The 19110-nt window shown below is 38.7% G+C and overlaps 1 protein-coding gene across 1 annotated transcript in view; it reads left to right on the top strand.

The window, feature by feature from the left end:
* The first annotated feature begins 1767 nt into the window (after positions 1 to 1767).
* The window catches only part of TMC3 (transmembrane channel like 3), a 28919-nt gene continuing 11576 nt past the window's right edge, over positions 1768 to 19110 (top strand). The window contains exons 1-15 of the mRNA XM_030498062.1: positions 1768 to 4202; positions 5478 to 5621; positions 6935 to 7010; positions 9969 to 10050; positions 10713 to 10819; positions 11806 to 11904; positions 11997 to 12139; positions 13601 to 13748; positions 15362 to 15405; positions 15552 to 15699; positions 15970 to 16079; positions 16225 to 16303; positions 16695 to 16940; positions 18103 to 18231; positions 18824 to 18891. Of these exons, the coding sequence (XP_030353922.1) occupies positions 4093 to 4202; positions 5478 to 5621; positions 6935 to 7010; positions 9969 to 10050; positions 10713 to 10819; positions 11806 to 11904; positions 11997 to 12139; positions 13601 to 13748; positions 15362 to 15405; positions 15552 to 15699; positions 15970 to 16079; positions 16225 to 16303; positions 16695 to 16940; positions 18103 to 18231; positions 18824 to 18891 (1733 nt within the window). The 5' untranslated portion in view covers positions 1768 to 4092. The remainder of the gene's footprint in view (positions 4203 to 5477; positions 5622 to 6934; positions 7011 to 9968; positions 10051 to 10712; positions 10820 to 11805; positions 11905 to 11996; positions 12140 to 13600; positions 13749 to 15361; positions 15406 to 15551; positions 15700 to 15969; positions 16080 to 16224; positions 16304 to 16694; positions 16941 to 18102; positions 18232 to 18823; positions 18892 to 19110) is intronic.

The raw sequence follows: 19110 nt of genomic DNA, 5'->3' as shown, positions 1-19110 counted from the left end.
GACACTTATTTTTCAAGTTTTCTTATGGTGCCTAATTACTTTCTTGCCACCTGAAAGAGCTGCAAGTCACAGGTGCAGTGTGTCGTGCAAAGCAGGGCAACGCTGCAACCATGTGCATCAGCTGAATTGGCTGTAAAACCTGTTGGGGCCTGTTCTGCCTCATCATGGGTGCTTGGCTTGGCATGTGGCTGCTTCTGGTTTGTCTTTAGCCCCCTCCGTTCCCCTTCTATTTGTCCTTAGCCACTCTCTTAGTATTAGGCTTTAAAATGCTCTTGCTAATTTTCTGAATTCAATATATTCTGTTGTGGATTGTACTGTCACAGAAATGTATATTTTAATAGTTATGATACTCATCCAAGAATAAAAATAGTCATCTTATGATGATGTAAGACCACTTAACTGCCCAGGAGGAGCTTTTTTAAATGGAATATTTTTTTATGTGGGATGTGAATTCACAAAGAAAATTGAACTACGATGAGAGTATTCCCCTTGATCCAAGCCTGATAAATGTCAGCAAGAGTTATGAACATGCTAAAACTGAAAAGCAAAACCTACTGTATGAAATTAAACTGTCCAAACAATCTTATGAGGGGACAACGACTACAGAGTTCAGTAGATCAATTTTACTCTCAGTAAGTGAAGACAATGGCTTTGGCATTGCTGCCCTGGAAATCCCACAACTGCTCTTATGTCCAGCTGCACATCTATAATATCTCTGGGGACTAAACAGGTGAACCGAGATTGTAATTTGAGAATGGAACATCTTTCTCTGAACTCCAACTGTGCCGTCGTTTGATCTTGGTTCTTTCAGCTCTAGAAGTAAAGGTCCTCAAGCTAAGAGGAGTTTCAGTGTTTTCACACAAATCTGGATGCTGTACAGCATCATTACCTACCACTGGTTTCTATGGGGTTGAATGTTTCTAGCACTACTGATAACTAGTTCACTTAAAGATGTACAGGTCAGCTTTTTGAGTGTTTCCAAACACTTTTTTCCCCACATGTTTTATGTACTTAAGGATCTGGAGGTATAATATTCTTTTTTTAACAGAGATGACTGAAAAACTCAGTTCTTCCAGAATTCTTTCCTTGGAATTGGGATCACCAGTGTCATGAGCCTCCCAAGCAGGGAGATTTTGAAAAGGTCCCAGAATTTAACATCAGTTCTGGAAAGATGGGTAAAATTTAAACTGAAACTCCATGGGAATGGGCAAGCATGGAGAATATAGCCTACTGTTTGCCTGAATTTTCAGCAAGCAGAGTTCACCAACCCAGCTTTTTCCTGCATAAGTGTTTGAAAATGCAAAATGATCCTATGGATCAAATGTGAGGCTTCCTATTATGCACAGAGAGCTGCCACTATAAATTTTGCAGTAAAAGGTTAATGTCCTGTTTTACATCCAGTTAATGGTAATTGAAATCAAATCTATAACCTCTGTAGTATTCATTCAGAGTAAAACAAATCCCAGTGGGTTTCTGGATTCAATAGAGCATATTGAAATGGGCAGCTGGGTGTTCTGGTTGCTAAACTGCTTGCTGAGTTGAAAAGCAAAACGAAAACCCTCTTTGTGGTCTGAGTTAATACTTGAGCTCTTTAAAGGGGCCATTGCAGGGATCATGGGTGACGGAGGATGCCACCAACTTCAGGGATAAGGTCTCAAAGCCTGCTTTCTATTTTCTCTTCTAAAGCACTCCGAATCCTTCTGTCAGATGGACACTGAATTCATAAGTCTCTTGTTGCTCATTGTGCTTTTAGTGTTTGGTAGTAACTTCATATTATGTATGTGACCCCAGCACTGGCAGGATTAGAGCTACATAAACATGAGGCTTGCATTGTCCCTTTGTTTTTTAGACTTTAGGCTTTCTTCTAACAAAGGGAAACAAAATTTATCTTCCTTGTTGACATGTTAAGATATACCAGCTAAATAAATCTACGTAAATCATTACTGTTAGTATTTAAATGGTTTTGGTAGTGCTATACCACCATCATATTGAAGGATACTGCTTTAACTGTGAAAGTTAGTAATCCCTGGGAACTACCAATGATATTAAGTCTTAATCTCTCCCAGATTCCTGGGGAAGCTTCACATAAGATACACCAAATGTGCTCCGGGCTTTACTGTTGGCTACATTTTGGAAATACAGAGTTGCCTTTATCTGGTCCTTCCTTATAATCTGAAAAGTGTGGAGTGAGTTACACCGAATGGACTTACTTTTTCAAAACTGTAAAACCATGCAAGTAACTCTCAGAGTACAAATAATCAGGCTTGTGACTACTTAGCCCTTTAGTTCTTTAAATAAGTACAGTACAAAGGACAGAACCATGTTAATGGAAAAGTAACATTTATCAGCAAGTTATTATTTTAGATTAAGTCAGGGCAGAAGGAAAAAGCAGCCTGTGCTATTCTCTACAGGAAATTTAGCAGAGAACTTGATGTTCTTTCTTGTCAGAGGCTGCAAATAAAAGTTAACTACAAGAGACCATTGATTTATGTAACTGAAACCCTTTCTGCATTGTGCATAGTGCTGTTAAGGAGAGAAAATACCAAGTTAGGAACAAGTGAAAACTCTCTGTAAACTCTTCCTTTATCTCCCACATTCTGAGCATCAGATTATGGGTATAGAAACTATTCATATCAAGTATTCTTTGTCAGTTTTGCTCTTTTTTAATAATATAACCCAGAATACCCACAACTTCTACGGTACAGAAGGGCATTGCAAATTCGCCTGACCATGCGTCAAGTTTTTCAGCTGCCCTGGTCCCAGCAAAGCTTGGAGCAGTGACAACCCAACACCAGTATCAAGGAGATGCTGATGGAGAGGGTGGTGTTCATGCTGACTATAGGAATGGTGTCAGAGGACTCTACCCCATGAATATATAGCTGCTGGCAAGTACAGTATGTCAGCTGCCCAGTAGTTTATGTTGGATTAAATGGATGGGTTGCTTTTTGAGTTGATGTGACTGAGTCAAAGCTATTGCTACTGTGTTTTGGTTGAGACATTCAAAATTGAAAAGTAGTGTTTTGCTATCAGTTTTATCATGCATATGAATACTTTGAGTGAATTGGGAAGTTCATCCCCATATGATGCTAGTTTATAATGTAATAATTCATAAGCATCATATGAAAGGCACTGAGTGCATCATTCCTGTGAAATGCAGAAATGCCATCCTTATTCCTCACAGCTCACAGCACCAGTCCATAAATTATCTTTAAAGAGATCCTGTGTAAAGATAATTTTAGTATCTATTAAATTAATTTTGTAACAAATAGTTTAGTAGAGCTGAAGAAAAGGGAAATGAGCATCAGATGATTTTTTGCAGTGTTTTATCTCTAGGAATAACCATTATTGTTATCAATAATCTAGTCAGTACTTACTATAAATGCTAAAGATGATATAGTAATGACTGATACAGTTGATTAATGGAGTTGAACATAATTGAGATATTACAACTGCCAAGAAACAGTGAATTGCTTGGTAATCTGTTCTTGCCTGAGTAGCAGGTGTTTTGATACGTCCAAGAGAATAAGCCATAAATTTAGGTATAAGGAATGCTGAGGTGCTGGGGGCAAGGCCCAGGAAACCAGAAACATCATGTTCTGTCAGGGCTGTCCTCTGGGAGAGGATCTGGAAGTCCTATGGGAGAATGGCATTGTGTTTTTCTCTGTTAGTAAAGGCCAAAATGCAAACCCTCTTACTTTACCCAAGAAGAACGCTGTCTCAAGCACATGAAACAGAGACATTAACTGTACGTTGACCTTGGAAACATCACCCAGCGTGGACCAGTGTGGAGTGGTGGGATGGCATTTTGAGGGAATACCTCATTGAATTAAGCCCTGCAGCTGGCCCACCCTTGGTCTCTGCTCCCTACCTCACTTCTGGGCATCCCACTTAAAAGTGCCCTGGCCAGGACTGCTGTGCACTGCCGCTTTAAGGTCCTCTCCACGGCTGGAGCACCAGGCGCAGGCAGCAATCCTCTGCTCTGCAGGGCTCGCAGTTGCTCACTGCTCTTTACTTAATAACATTTGGCTGCATGAGACATCTGACAGTGAGCTGAAGGCTTCCCTCTCTGGTGGCAGAGTTTCACCTGCCCTCATGGCAGCAGCGACGGGCTCTGCTGCAGTGAAAACTGCCAAGTCCTGCAAGAAGTATCGCACAGTGAAGCGGCACGCTGGCATCTACACCTACCAGGAGCCACCCCACAGGTAAGAGACCCTCCTCTCCTGAAAAGCAAATCTGCCTTGTCTAGCACAGAAGTGGGATCTTGTCTTTTCACTTTGATTTAGACAGTATGATTTTAACGTGGAAAGGAGCATGAGAAAATTCACTCTTCTCTCTATCTTTAGATGTATTTCAAACCTCTTCTTTTTTATTTTCACAAGAGTCATGTTCTATAATACAACATAAACACTGTATGTGAAACAGTGTAACTCTAATGAGTTCAAGGTATAGCAGGGTAAGAAATCTCTCTATAGTTTTCCTGTGTAATTATACATTTCCCTCAAATGCCCCTGCGACTGAGGGGACATGACTGTGGGCTGGTGGTCAGCGGTCTGGTGAAGTATGTCCTTTGAATGTTCTTACAAGGCATACTTTAGCTTATGATTTATTTCTAAGTGATTAAAAGGTATTGCTTTTTCAGCAAAATTGCAGGGAACTTTCCCAATAAGTATATAGCAATACAGTTAGAAAACTTCCGAGCTGGTGGTTGTTGCAGTGCTTCAGATCTCTTCATTTCATTCAGGTGCAAACAGTCACCACAGGTTTATAGACCTAAGCCTGTGCAAGAATGAATATTGCTGCTGTTTCATATACAACACCCTGTTTCAGACAGAATTGCGAGAACTGTAGTGTACCAAAGGTGGTGACAGCATCAGAAAAGATGATTTAATAATCATCCACAGAAATCTGCATCAAAGCACATGAATCCTTTTAACAGGGACAAGTAATTTGTGGTTTGTGGAGTCCCACACTCCCATCCCTTTCAGCAGGGAGCAGGAACAAAGGGTGAGCACGATCTAAGCATTTGTTCCCCTGTTTTAACAAGAAAATATTTTATCATTATTACAATCAAAATGAAAGTCCAACACCATGTAGTGAATAAATGAATGTTCACTGCTTTTGCTGTAAATGTTTAGACAGCACTTTCTTCTAGAAAAATATACAGAATGTCTTGCTAGCGTGGTGTACAATCTCTATGGCTGGAAATGCTTAGAGAGGAAAGACAAGTTTGTGCTGGGGAGTAGGAATAATTTATAACTGAGCAGCAAGTGATGAGGAGGAAAAGAGGCACATCCTGGAGATGGGGAAATCATCCAAATTATTCATCAACCTTAAAACAGTAAAGTTGTGTGAGTTCCCAAGCTCACTGCTGTTACATTGCTTTAATAGGTTGGATCCTATGCAAATCCACAGTTTGCTGGGGATCTGAATGGGAATAATTTGTCTTAACTCTCATGGGGTGTGTGTTGGGCCACCAGCAACTCAGATGAAGATATCAGTGAAGAAAAGGCTGAGAGCCATGATCCAGAGCAGATCTTCCAGAATATCCAGTACCAGAAGGAGATTATGTCCAATATCCGCTGCCGACCATGGCCGATGAGGCAGAAGCTGAGAGCACTCAGGTAAAGGTGTTTGCACCAAAGCTTTCAATCTCCCTGACTGCGTGCTTCCAGCCTTAGAAGATCTTTTTCAGTGTAACCTGGAAGAGATTATGCACAGAAATGATTGAGAGCTGCTGGGAAAGCATGCCATGAGGGAGCTATGACAAGATCCAAGAGCTGGCTAAAGGCAGCAGCCTCGGGTTGGAAAGTCTGCAGGTGAAGTTGTCTCCTGTTCATGCCTGTGGCTCCACTTAGACAGTGACTGTGCAGAAAAGAGAGACTGAAACCATGCTTTGGCTATTATCTGTTAAAACAGTGTGTCAGCTATTCAGTGGTCTAAGGAAAGGCTGTTGGTAATGCTCAGTAATATATTTTTAAGCTAAACTGCTTCATTCTGTCCCAAAAAGGAAAAGCACTCTGCTGTTTTCAAGGTAATTGCATGGTATGAAAGCAGAAGCTGGTCAAAATCTCCAGTTAATACATGGTAAATGGCAGTAAATACTGGACACCTGCATGTTTAAAAGGTGCATTCAGTGTAGTAATAACATTCCAGAGCTCAAGACTGTAATTATAATAATAATCTCAAATTTACAATGAAAAAGTAGGTGCCGAACTCTTTGGGCCACTTGCCTAAATTGTGTTAGGTCTTCCACAGCAAGATCTGTTTGGGGCTTCCTTTATTTTTCCTTATAATGCAGCATCTTTCTCATAAGCCCCTGTATGATTCTAGGATGGCATTTTAGTCATGAGGAACCCCTACCAGCAGTAAAGCCCTTGCGTAATCTTCAAAGCAAAGAGAGACTTTTCCCTCTCAGGCAGAGTCTGTGACTTGCCACCTTCTTGATCCTGTTGTTGAGATTTTGGTGTTCATCATCCCCCTTCTGCAGAGGTCCAAGACTGTGTATGACCAGATGAATACTGCACCTCTTTGCATCTTATAAGAGCGCTACACCATTTTGCAGAAGAGGTGTTAGTATCCACGTGAGAATCACCAGACTGTAATGGGGATACTTTCATTTTACTTCTTTGGGTTGCACCATTTTAAAAGAGTTTGAATCAAAAGGACAGAGAAAAGACAAGAGGAATAGAAAACTCTCCCTGCAGTCACATTTTTGAACGCTGATTCTTCTCATAAAAAATTCTAGTGTTTTTACAGCGTCAATAAATCCTCAATAGGAAAAGAAAAAGGTTTTGCTTGAATAAGAGTTTTATGGTGAGACACTTCACAACTGTATTTTGGAGCATTTGACAACTTTGCTAGTTGCCACTTGCACAGAGTAAGGGGCTCCATGCAATGGGATCAATGTCAAATGAATTTCTACCTTTTTCTGCAGACAGGCGAAGGAGATTGTGCTGAAGTATGAAGGGAGGCTCACTAGAACAAGAGGTTACCAGGCTGCTGGGGCAGAGGTATGTCTGCTTTTTCTTAAATTACAGCTCTTTTCTATACCAACAGTCACCTGCAGTTTTCATTCTTAGAAGCGTATGTTTGCTTTGCAGTCCTGATCTCCAACTCAGGAACTCTGCAGAGGGAGGGAAAAGCAGTTTAAAGCTGCTGCTGGTTTTGTTTTTTGTTTTTGTTTGGTTTTTTTTTTTTTTTAATTGTGAATTTATTAATTACATTCTTGCAGACTAATTGGATGTGTTGAGGGATGGTCCTTCTATTAACGCAGTATACGCTTCCTTCTCAAACAATTTACAAATATTGATGCCTGCTAGAGGGGGTGATGGGAACGGCATCCCAATGCCACGATGCCAGTATTCTCTGAAGAGATATTTCACCAGACTCCGGGGCCACAGATCAATAGTTTAATATGAAAAATGTGTCTAGCTTTTAGTTTGGAAGATGATAGCTTATGGTCAATACATTGTTAAAGAAGATTTTAGCTTGCATAATACTCAAAGAATTTGAATTTACTCTTAGCAAATCTATTTTTGAAAATAGACCCTGGACCTAATTTCTGGAAATTAATAACATGTAGGAAACTGTCCCTAATATGCAACCAGCAGAGAAGAGATCTTTAGTCATGTAAGTAGTCAGGAATATTTTGTCATTATAATGAGCAGACTTTTAATGACTAACTTATCTTCATTCAAAAAGCCAGGGCTGTAACAGTAAAATAGACCATCATGTGTTTTATTCACATGAATAAGTGAAAGGCTGCATATGTATTTGTTATTCTGTTATGCTGGCTTGCAGCAAACGTTAAAAGTACCACTTTCCCAGCTAGGAAAGAATCATTTATCCTCGTTCTGCCTTTGTGTGTGTGGCAAATGGAGTGGAAGTAACAAATGATGTTAAAATAAATACTGGGTTTTGCCTTTGACATGAGTAGAACTAGGATGTTACCTAGAAAGAGAAGTGCTAAGGGTCTGCAGTACCTGTCAGTAAATCAGAGGCTGGGCTCATTACTTGTTCATATTCCACTTCCTATTAAACACAGAGGTTTTCATCTTAGAGTTCACAGTGAATAGAAGTTTGTATCTAAGCTAATTGCCTCTGTTGCGTGTATTTGAAGATACTCAGCACAGGGATATAATTCAGCATCACTCCTTTATACGTAGGGGAACTGTATTCTTTTTTTTTCTTAGCATAAATTAGGGAATATAGTCTTTGCATCAGTATATCAGGGCTAAATTCGGCAAATGCAATAGAACGAGTTGCGTTTTGGTTTTGTTTTTTAATTGGAAGGGCTTCACTTTCCTGTATTTTCTTAGAAAATAGCATGGTGACCAAGGAGACAAGAATTGTGGCACAGCAAAACAAGCACTATATTGTCAGAATTAAGAATTCAGTGGTTGAACATGTACCAAGAACAAAATGCAGCTGTAAGTGTACACATTTTTAAGTTTTTAAGCTTAGCAAAATACACACTGTTCATAAATGGACAATCCACTCATGCTATTACTTTTGAAAATTGACACAGAAAGCATTTTTTTCTTTTCAGTTCAATTACTTCATATTTGTTTTGTATTTTTTTACATTTTCGATTAATTTTACATTTTCAACTAATGACAGGTGCCCATAGTCTGGATTCTAAGAGCATAAATTATCTGTTCAGGTATGTAGTGGGCAAGAAAAGAGGTGACAGCTATCTGATTATAATTTTAACAAATACTACTTCCACAGGGACACCTTGGTATACTTTATAAATCTACAGTCTGATTATAATTTTAACAAATACTACTTCCACAGGGACACCTTGGTATACTTTATAAATCTACAGTACAACTGGCACAAGCTGCTTGATTCCTTTCTCAGCCTTGTGACCACTGTTTTCAGATGAAAGTAACCATCACAGCAATTTCCATGCAACTCAGAGCATCTACAATTTCTTTGTTTAATTAAAATACTTCATCTTCGTGCAATAAAATACCCACAGCACCATAAAAATTAATTAACTTTGGTGAAAAAGATTGATGATATATTCAGCAACTAGAATGTTATTTACTTCTCTTTGATTCTAGGAGATTAGATTACATGATATAATATTGACACTGCTGCTGCCTAAAATATAGGGTTGGGGTTTTTTTAATATCTAGGTGTACTAAGGATACTTTATAGTGCACAATATATATTATTTTTGTTGATACTTTAATATTATAGCTCTAATTCAACAAATCCAAAACTGCACCCAATTTTGCATATGCAGATTTTATTTCTTCTCCCACGTGTCCTTTCCAACCGTAACTATTCTATGATTCTATGTGCATGCACAATCCACCATCTGCAGGAAGATGCTTTCCTGCAACTGTGCAAAAAGTCAAGGTTGAATAAATACTCTAGAAAATATAACTACAGGTTTTCTACTGGTGTCAGCTGAGAATATAATAGTTGAACTTGCTGCTGTTGAGTACAAAAGCTGATTTTTTCCTCCTAGAAAACTTCCTCTTAGGCATTATGCTTCTCTACAATTTCTAGTTAGTTGTTCATTTGTTTCTCCTAGAAATCAAATTTATTATGTGTACTGCAATGAGATTCCCTCATAAACTATAGCGAGTTGACATGTCCTGGCAGGACCCAACACGGATGACTTAAGCTGCTGGGAAGCTGCTGCCTGGCCACTTTCTGCAGTTCTTCCCCCCCACAGCCCCCAAGGCTGACAGGGAGTAGCACCTGTTGGCTTCCTTCTGTTGGTTCCATATGTTGGTTCCTCATGGTCTTTATGTGTAAAAGATGTAGACTAGTGGCTCCTGACTGTGCCCTCAGACATGCTCCAAGATCTTCATAATTAATGTTTGTAATACTTCTTGTGATACAAGATGAGACACATGAGCAAAATACTCTGAATTTTTGATTTTTTTTTTTTTTTTTTTTTTTAACATGCAGAACTGTCATATTTCTTATTTCTCTGCTTCTTTTCTCAGCTTTGGAGGAAGTTTATTCGACTTGCATATAATTTTGTGGTCATCTTTATTCCTTGGGAAATGAGAATAAAGAAGATAGAGAGTAAGTATAACGACTTAATGGTATTGTACAGTAAAGCACTTGCTAAAATGCTGAGTGTTGGGGTTTATTTTTTTATAAACTGAATTAAATAATATTTGGGAGAGTTAAATGCAAACTTTCAGCGGTGACTTTTTAATTTAAAACTGCTTTTTCTTCTTTTCTTGGTGCTTTAGACACTGCAAGTTCTCATTTATGGTCTTAGTGGGGAGTAGCTTTTAAAAAGTCAAATCTGTCCTATTGTGGTTCTGAAAATGCAGTGACATTTGGTTACAGTTTATCATAGTCAATGGGGCAGCATCCTTGGGCCAACATCCCCAGATCTGCCCAGGGTCAAGTGTGGGGTCAAGTGTGGTTGTAACCTGCGTCACCAGCCCTTGAGTCTTTCAATTGAATTAAAGCAGCCCTTAACATTACATAGCAATTAGGTCACACCTCTGTGTTTCTTGCTTAAACACTGCTGGTAATCGTGGGACTTCCCGAACACAGTTTGTGTTGGAATTATTTTCTTCAATGACAGGCTAACATTTTCTCTACTTTGCTGCATGCCCTGCATGAATAAGAAAGGTTTTTCCATTGTTTTATTATTCAAATAATACTTAATGAATAAATGATAAGAGGTTTTATAGACTTGTGTAGCTCAGATAACTTTTCTGTGGTTTAAGGTCATTTTGGGTCTGGAGTTGCCTCTTACTTCATCTTCTTGAGATGGCTGTTTGGAATCAATATTGTACTTACTATAATGACAGGAGCATTTGTAGTCTTACCAGAGGTAAGAACATGTTGTTAATATTTACATAAAAATTCTTACTGCTGCACTTTCCTTTCCAAATTAACAAATGCCACACTTAAATGCATACATCAATTTGAAGTGTACAATTTAAAATGAATTATTTAAAATAAATTCACCTACTAAGAGCATTTTTCTCTGCCAAACAATAAGAGATTGTTGCTATCAGTGTTAAGAGATATTTCTGTCAACATGGTACTAATGCTTTTACAGAATATGTTTGTATCCGATTACTAAAATGGAGAACCAAATCCTAAAAGCTGTAGTTGGTACTGAGTACACTCAAGTCCTGTCAGTGTCATTTACAGGCAGAAAAACATAACATCCCTCTCCAGACTCTGGATTATTGTCCATTAGAACTCATTTTCTAGAAGTTCTGAACAGCTACAAGTACGTTAGCTTTTGCACACAAGTAAGGCTAGTTGTTAACTTTTTATTCACACACATTAGTTTGCCTCGTCTAACCTGTACTTCAGTAATGTTATCAGAAAACATTTAGGTAAGCTAAAAAAAGCACCTCCAGAAAAACAAAAAATTAACTGAAATAAAAGAGGTATTCACTTAAATTTTTCAATTTTTTTAGAAAAAGTAGATTTAATTTTGAAATACCATTCTGAGATCAAACACTGCCATATTTAATTTAAAAATGCTTAAAATTAACATAGCTTTTAAAGCTATTTTGTTAATGGTTTTAGTTACCTCTTTTCATTTCCCAGCCATTTTGAAGATGTCTACAGAGCACTAAATTTCCTCATTGGTAAACCACAGATAGCAAAACAAACCCCACCCGGTTTAGTGGGAAATGAATGCAGGATTTCTCATAGAGTTTCTAGTGTAGGACAAGGAAAGCTCCCATACCCACTCTCCTGATGGTATCATCTGTGCGGGCAGCTCTTCGTGGGTTCTGCTGGGCAGCCCTGGGTCAGATGGACTCACACAGTGTCTGAGACCTCCTCTCTCTTTCCCAGCTACTGGCCGGGGCAGCGTTTGGCACCACAGACAGAAAGACCATTCCTGAGGAGCATGTTGCATCTGCTCAAGACCTGGACACCATCTGGTCACTAGGGGCAAGACTAAAACCACTCTTCATTGTTCTACTATCACTGTTCTGTTGTTACCATTAGTTACTGCTCTTATTTACAGGCTCTGGTCTTTGCAGGGCTACCTCCAGTACTCTGTTTTGTTTTATGGCTACTACGGTCGTGACAGGAAGATTGGGAAAGCTGGATATCGTCTGCCTCTTGCCTACTTCCTTGTTGGAATGGCAGTGTTTGCTTACAGCTTCATCATTCTCTTAAAAAAGTAAGACTTCCCATTTATTGCTGTTACTAAGCTTGTGTGTTCAGGCAATCATTAACGGTGTATTTCTCCTGCTTTCTCTGTAGGATAGAACTCTGCATAGTTCTATTAATCTGCTCAACTCTGCTAACATCAGGGAGGCAGACTGGGTTTAATTCTAGCTTGCTCTTCATCTTGCTATCATCGCTCTTCAATTTCCCAGTCTCTAACAGGAGAGTTGCAAAGGAAATGATCTGTGTGCTTTGTGTTTGTATAGCGTAAGGTCCGACATTCATTGAGGTCCTTTCCATTTTCCTCTTTTCTGGTATAAATATTGCTATGACAGAAATTTATATTTTAACTATAATGCTTTCAGCATTATTATTCCCATCTATTGAAATACAAATACAAAAATTCCATGCTAGCTGTAATATAAATTGCTTTATTTCAGCTGATATGTGGCACCCCATTCAAATGTAAGCTTCATTTCTTTGTTGTTGAAGGGCCAGGAGTAGGAGTTACTTAGCAAAGAGAGCAAGACTGCTAGTGCTGACCATAAATCCAGGAATGTGCATTGCTTGGAGAGGAGCAAGGTCACTTTATCCTCTCCTGATTTGCTTTCCCTTCCGGATACCTATTCATCTGGCACAGTGCAGTCCAGGGACATTTTGAGCACTGCCTGTAACAACTCTCAGTTTTGAAGCCAAACTTTCCCTTTTCATTTATTTTTATTCTATCTGCTGGTTTGTGCCAAGAGTCACCGGTATGTTTGGCACTGATCTACACACTTGCAGTTTCTGGATATGATTAGCCCTTCCCCTTCTGCCTTAGCTCACTGACTCTTCACTTAGCTGCTTACAGTTCCCTTTTTAATGCTGTCCTTTTGGATGCCCTTTCATAAGCTATTAATTTTCATTTCATTTCTCACGCTTTGCAATATTCTGCTATCTTGCCTATCTGAGATGAGTAGACGGGGCTTGCTTTCTTTTTCCCAAGGTCTGTAAAATAGCACTGGGTTTCTATTTGACAATAACATGTATTTTGAGGGTGAAAACAATACAGAAAATGAACAGATCTTGTGCATGACCACTGGTTTTGCCAAACTATCTTGTAATCACAGTAATAGTGATCTTAGCAGTGGTATCTTCCAGCTGGATCCTACCTGGAGATTGTAAAACTGAAATATGTTTAAGTCCACAGCTCTGGTGAGATTTATTTGCTTCATTTGTCAGCTATAAAGAATGTAAATATCAAAATGCCCTTCCACAGTGAGTCACTTCTGCATGAGAACAGAAAGGAAATTCATGCTCTGAACCCCACCCTGTTTTATCCTCTTCAGAACACAGCCAACAATGACACGAATTGCTGCAAACTTCTGATAGCTCTAAAGGCGTAGACATCTGAACACTGAGCCAAACCAGTGATTTCCTTCATATTCATCTTCACGCATCAACAACAGTCGAATATTTCTCCTTTTTTTTACAGAATGGCAAAAAACTCAAGAATGAGTTTAGCAAGTGCCTCTGATGAAAATTACACTTTCTGTTGGAGACTGTTCTGTGCTTGGGACTACTTAATAGGAAACCCCGAGGCTGCAGAGAGCAAAGCTGCTGCCATAGTTAATAGCATTAGGGTGAGCAACTGACCCTCAAATTATTTACAGTTGATTTGTTTGTTAATCAGGAAGATATATGTCTTTTCTCTCATTCCCTTGGATTTCCTATTCATTTACAGATCCGTTTGTTTATGGGAGGGTGGGTATCATATCTCTGGGTGGTACTGCAGTCACATCACACTTGTTGATACTGTCATTCTGTCCCAGCAAGGCCACCGTGTTCTTCTTTGGAAGAGTTTTATTTAATACTGCTGTGAGACACGAAGTTAGATAGAAGTTAGATGCAATTTCATTGAGCAATAGAATCAAATTCATGTTAACAATGGATTTGTCAGGAAAATATACAACTTCATAAAATTTCTATTTATATTTTTTTTATTCAAAGGAAGTGCTTTATGCCTTAGGGGGGGATTCATTCATAACAGGTGGAGCAGCAGAACCCCACCTCACATTTTGCAAGATGTTTCTTAAAATGGTAGTAAGTTTCATATCTATCTTTTCCTGAGAATCATAGAATCATAGAATGGTTTGGGTTGGAAGGGACCTTAAAGCTCATCCAGTTCCACCCACCACCACGGGGAGTGACATGTTCCACTAGACGAGGTTGCTCCAAGCCCTGTCCAACCTGGCCTTGAACCCTGCCAGGGATGGGGCAGCCACAGCTTCTCTGGGCAACCTGTGTCAGTGTCTCACCTCCCTCATAGTGAGAAACTTTTTCCTAATATCTAATCTAAATCTACCTTCTTTTAATTTGAAGCCATTACCCCTTGTCCTGTCACTACATGTCCTTGTAAAGAGACCCTCTCCAGACTGTCCAAGATTAAAGCTGGTTTACAATTTCCTGTGCACAATTTCTTGTTATTTCTTCATTATTTTACCAGCTATTATTCAGGCTCCTCAGGCAAGCAGTCACAGCACCAACCCTGTTCAGAGTTCAAGAACCATCTGGACAATACTCTTAGTCATGTGGTTTAGTTTTAGTTAGTCCTGCAAGGAGTAGGGAATTGGACTAGATGATCTTATGGGTCCCTTCCAACTGGAGATGTTCTGTGAATTCTATGATTTATTTCATCTCTCTGTAGCAACTGGTCTAGGGACATCTTACAGGTCTCTCGACATTAGAAAACTGCTTTAAACACAGATGTTTTCCATTTAGAATTTAAGAACAGCTGTGGTTGTCATCAAGAGTAATTTATTTCCCAAATTTGGTGTATTCTCATTAAGTCATTGAACAAAATTACTTCAAATTGTGTCAAGGGTAAATTAAGAAGCTATGATATTTAGTTATTTCAATGACTGAGGATAACTTTTGACAGTTCTGTATTACATTGCTGATATATGGATCCTGCGAAAAGATCTGGTAGTGTAAACCTTCGTTGTACCCCACTGACCATGCATGACTGAAAGTGCACAAGTTATTTGATTACTGTGTATTAGTTTCTTGGAAATCTCCTTCACTATTTGAGCTCACTTACAACTCTTTAAAAGCTGTGCAGGACAGAGAGGTATTTATCTCCTTGCACTTCCAGGATGTCAAGTTTTTTATTAGTATATTTGATAACTTCTGTGAAAGATATGTGCATTATTTTTGCTGAACTCTATTGGAATGATAATGCTGTGTTTCTTTCAAGGAAGCCATACTGGAAGAGCAGGAAAAGAAGAAAAGCAAAAACTTGTATGTATATAAGATCAGAGATACTTTTCAAACCACTGTTTCAATGTAGATAACAGTGCTAATCTGCTTGTCTCATACTTATTAGAAAAGACCCCTGGTGTCATAAGACCTACTGTATTGGCTGTGTCTTTTCTTTATTTTTCCAGGGCAGTGACTATAAGCTTAAGAATTATTGCAAACATCCTCGTGCTCCTCTCGCTTGCTGGAAGTATTTACATTATATACTTTGTCGTGGATCGATCCCAAAAGTTAGAGCGCACTAAAAAGGAATTGACTCTTTGGGAAAAAAATGAGGTATGAGTGTCTTTATGCCACTTCTGTGTTAGAAGCAGGATTAGTAATTTTAATGTTGTGATGTCTGGAGTAAAGATTCCTGAGTGATATTCCAGATTCATAATTTTGGATCATAAATATTGATATTACTAATGCCATTAATAACTTTTGAAAGCATCTCTGCCAAGAAAAGCAATCACCAAAGCATGTGCATCAGCATTATTTCACTCATGGCACCACAGATGATCTACATGAAAAGCTACAAAAATGCTGCATCTTTCTGTTCTGTAGGTAAGCGTAGTTGTGTCACTGATTACAATGATTGCACCCTCTGCTTTTGAGCTTGTGGCAGCTTTAGAGATGTACCATCCAAGGACCACTCTTCGCTTCCAGCTTGCCAGGTAGGAGGGGCATTACGCAGTGTAGGAATGATGGGAGAAAGGGAGGAAGAGATGTGTTCTGGTAGCATGTTTCAGTCCAGCCAAACCAGACAATGTATGAGAAGTCCATGGGATAACAATGCCGATATCTTATTCTTGTTTTCAGGGTTCTTGTTCTATACCTGGGAAACCTCTACAGTTTAATCATTGCTCTCCTGGATAAAGTGGACAGTATGAGTGTCACTGTAAGTTTAACTTTATGTTCTCTGATGTTTAAAGCTAGTAGACTTTATAGATAGATAGGTATGATAATATAGCTAGTGCTATAATTCTGATAAAATGTTTGAAATTGATTAAAACATATTAGAGTTTGATAGGGTTGTAAAGGTATGTTTAGTTTGCAATGTTTATTTACAACTACTGTAGATTTTTAGGATAACTGGATCCATTTGATTGCTGATATAACATGATAAATAGATTTCTGTGCATTGCTTAATTATTAATTTTTAGAAAAGCCAGTCACCTAACTGCTGCTTGAAAATACACGAGGAAATGCCTGTGTACGCTGTAGAAGGTGCAGACATCTGCATGCATGTACAGTTGAAAAAGTAGCTTTCAGGACATTTATTATTTCAGGACTCTGACGTTAACCACAATGCAACTAACTTTGCCACCTTTTCAACAACTAAAACGCCTTCTAAAGAAGACAATTTATCTACAACTATTCCCGATGTGCGCAGTAAGAGAAATGGCATTGTCATACTGGAAGAGAGTCGTGCTCAAGGCATGACAGTCTCTGACTCACTAGTTAACAGAACAGTCTCCTTGAACTCTAACACCCAGAACCCACAAGATCAGTGCTGGGAGACCTATGTTGGTCAAGTAAGTAATTGTTTCATTATGTCATCAACATATTCCTAACCAACATTTGACCAAAAAATTAAAATCGCGTTGTGCTGTGTTCAATTTTAGAGCTTTTCTTTACATAAATTCCAGATTTTAGCTAAGGATTGTCGAGAAAGAGTAGCGCCTGTGCAAAGTTACATGGCCACAGATTCAAGCTTTGTTTTTTGTTCAGTATCTACAATGTGTTTAGTGTTGAACAAATGTTCTTTTGGCAGTCTTTGGTCTATGTCGTCAGATGCATGCAGAGCCAGTATGCATGTTCCCACAGACTGCAGAAAATCTGCAGACTTAAAATGACAATTTTGCTTCCCTCTGTGTGAAGCATACAAGATTTGTGGCCTTTACTTGGAACGACCAGCAGTGAAACTAACACATTTTAACCACACAAAACTCAAAAGATGTCTTTTGATCCCAATGTACTTTGGTCACTGTCAATGTCACACTTCTGCTTAAACCACTACATTAAGACTATTGCTAGTGTGCTTCTGACTTGCTGAGCTGCTTGTTCCAGAGCAATATGAGCAATATATGAGCAATACATGAGCAATATTAAAGGTCCTGTCTGATCATCCAGAGCAGAAGACCCCTCGTAGGTTTATTAGCCTGACTTTTTTATTTAATTGTATGTTTTTAAAGTTCAATTAAATATAGGAAAACCCCATTCATTTATAAGCAGTAATCAGCTCTCTCTTATGGCTTGATGACCCAACTGCCATTGGAGTTTGGTTTTGTATGAATAATAAGCATATGTCATTGTGAAACACTTAGCAAGTACATATTACAACAGTCAGTGTAATAAAAAGAATTGGGTACAGCAGAAAAACCAGTCCATTTCAGTTTATGGAGATAAATTTTCTGCACAGCCATTGGAAAGAAAGCCTGAAGCCATCATCACCAGAGTTTTATTGCTGTAAGCAATAGAAGGAACTCTGGAAGTTTGATTATATTTGTTCTCTTTGCTAGATCACAGAGAAGCAAAGGAAACATCAAACAGGAAAAGCTTAAAAGTAAATTATTTACGTATTTAAATCATATTTTATCAGGATACTAAGCTTGAGTCAAAATACAAATTCAAATGCAAGGAGCAATACGCATTTGCTTCCAGAATGACTCAGTACCTGTGAATAATGTATTTCAGGAGATGCTAAAGCTTTCAATTATCGACATGATTTTCACAGTCGCAAGCATCCTGCTAATTGATTTTTTCCGTGGACTGTGTGTCCGATATTTAAGTGATTGTTGGTGCTGGGATCTAGAAAGCAAGTTTGTAAGTACAGTCTTTATTTTATCTAACTAAGATACTGAAGATGGGTAGGCTCCTTCCCTTAGTACTGGGTGAATGGCACAAGGTAAATGCTGAGATTGGATGTTTTTTTCTCAAGCATGGCTGTGGTGCTAAAGTCTCTGTCTTTCTAAAAGTAAGATCAGGATGCAGTCCCAGAGTCAAAGATGAGACAGAGAGCATGGAGTTGCCCCCCCCCATCATCCTTCTGTAGCTGTAACATCTATCCATAATGCAGACAGTGGTCCAAGGGACTACAACCAAAAGCATATAGCCCTTTAACAAAACCACAGCTAGTAATATCTGCTTAGCAAGAAGCTGTTGGCAGGAAAGGCTGAGGACTGTTCTCTGTCCTTAACTAAAGAAGTGAAGTAAACTAGAGAGGAATTAGTTTATTTAATCCCCTTAGTAGGTTTTACTGTGTTCCGACTGCCTGCCAAAAGTTGGTATTTAAGCTGGACATCTCAGGCTATGCACTGTCTGCAAACTGATTCAGTCAAATGCTTCTAATAAATGATCTGAAATAAAGATTAAGATAAGGTATTCATCCTATGCTGTGTTTTCTTCATTTCTGTAGCCAGAATATGGAGAATTCAAAATTGCAGAGAATGTATTGCATTTAGTCTACAACCAAGGAATGATCTGGTACGTAACCTGGAAGCGATTTTCCTTTGTTGGCTGATTACCAAGTTAATCTGATGATTTCCAATGAAACCTATTCAAGTAGGATATTGGTAATGCCGTCATTTATACCTTATTATAATAAGAGATCATCTGTTGATGGTGAGCTGTTTTTTAAGTGGGTTTTTTTTTTTCATATATTTTTTCACTATTAAAATTGCTTCTGGCAACACTGAGCACTGA

This window comes from Strigops habroptila, chromosome 9 (genome assembly GCF_004027225.2).
Source record: "Strigops habroptila isolate Jane chromosome 9, bStrHab1.2.pri, whole genome shotgun sequence".
Taxonomy (NCBI): Eukaryota; Metazoa; Chordata; class Aves; order Psittaciformes; family Psittacidae; genus Strigops; species Strigops habroptila.
This window is presented reverse-complemented; position numbering and strand designations above follow the sequence as displayed.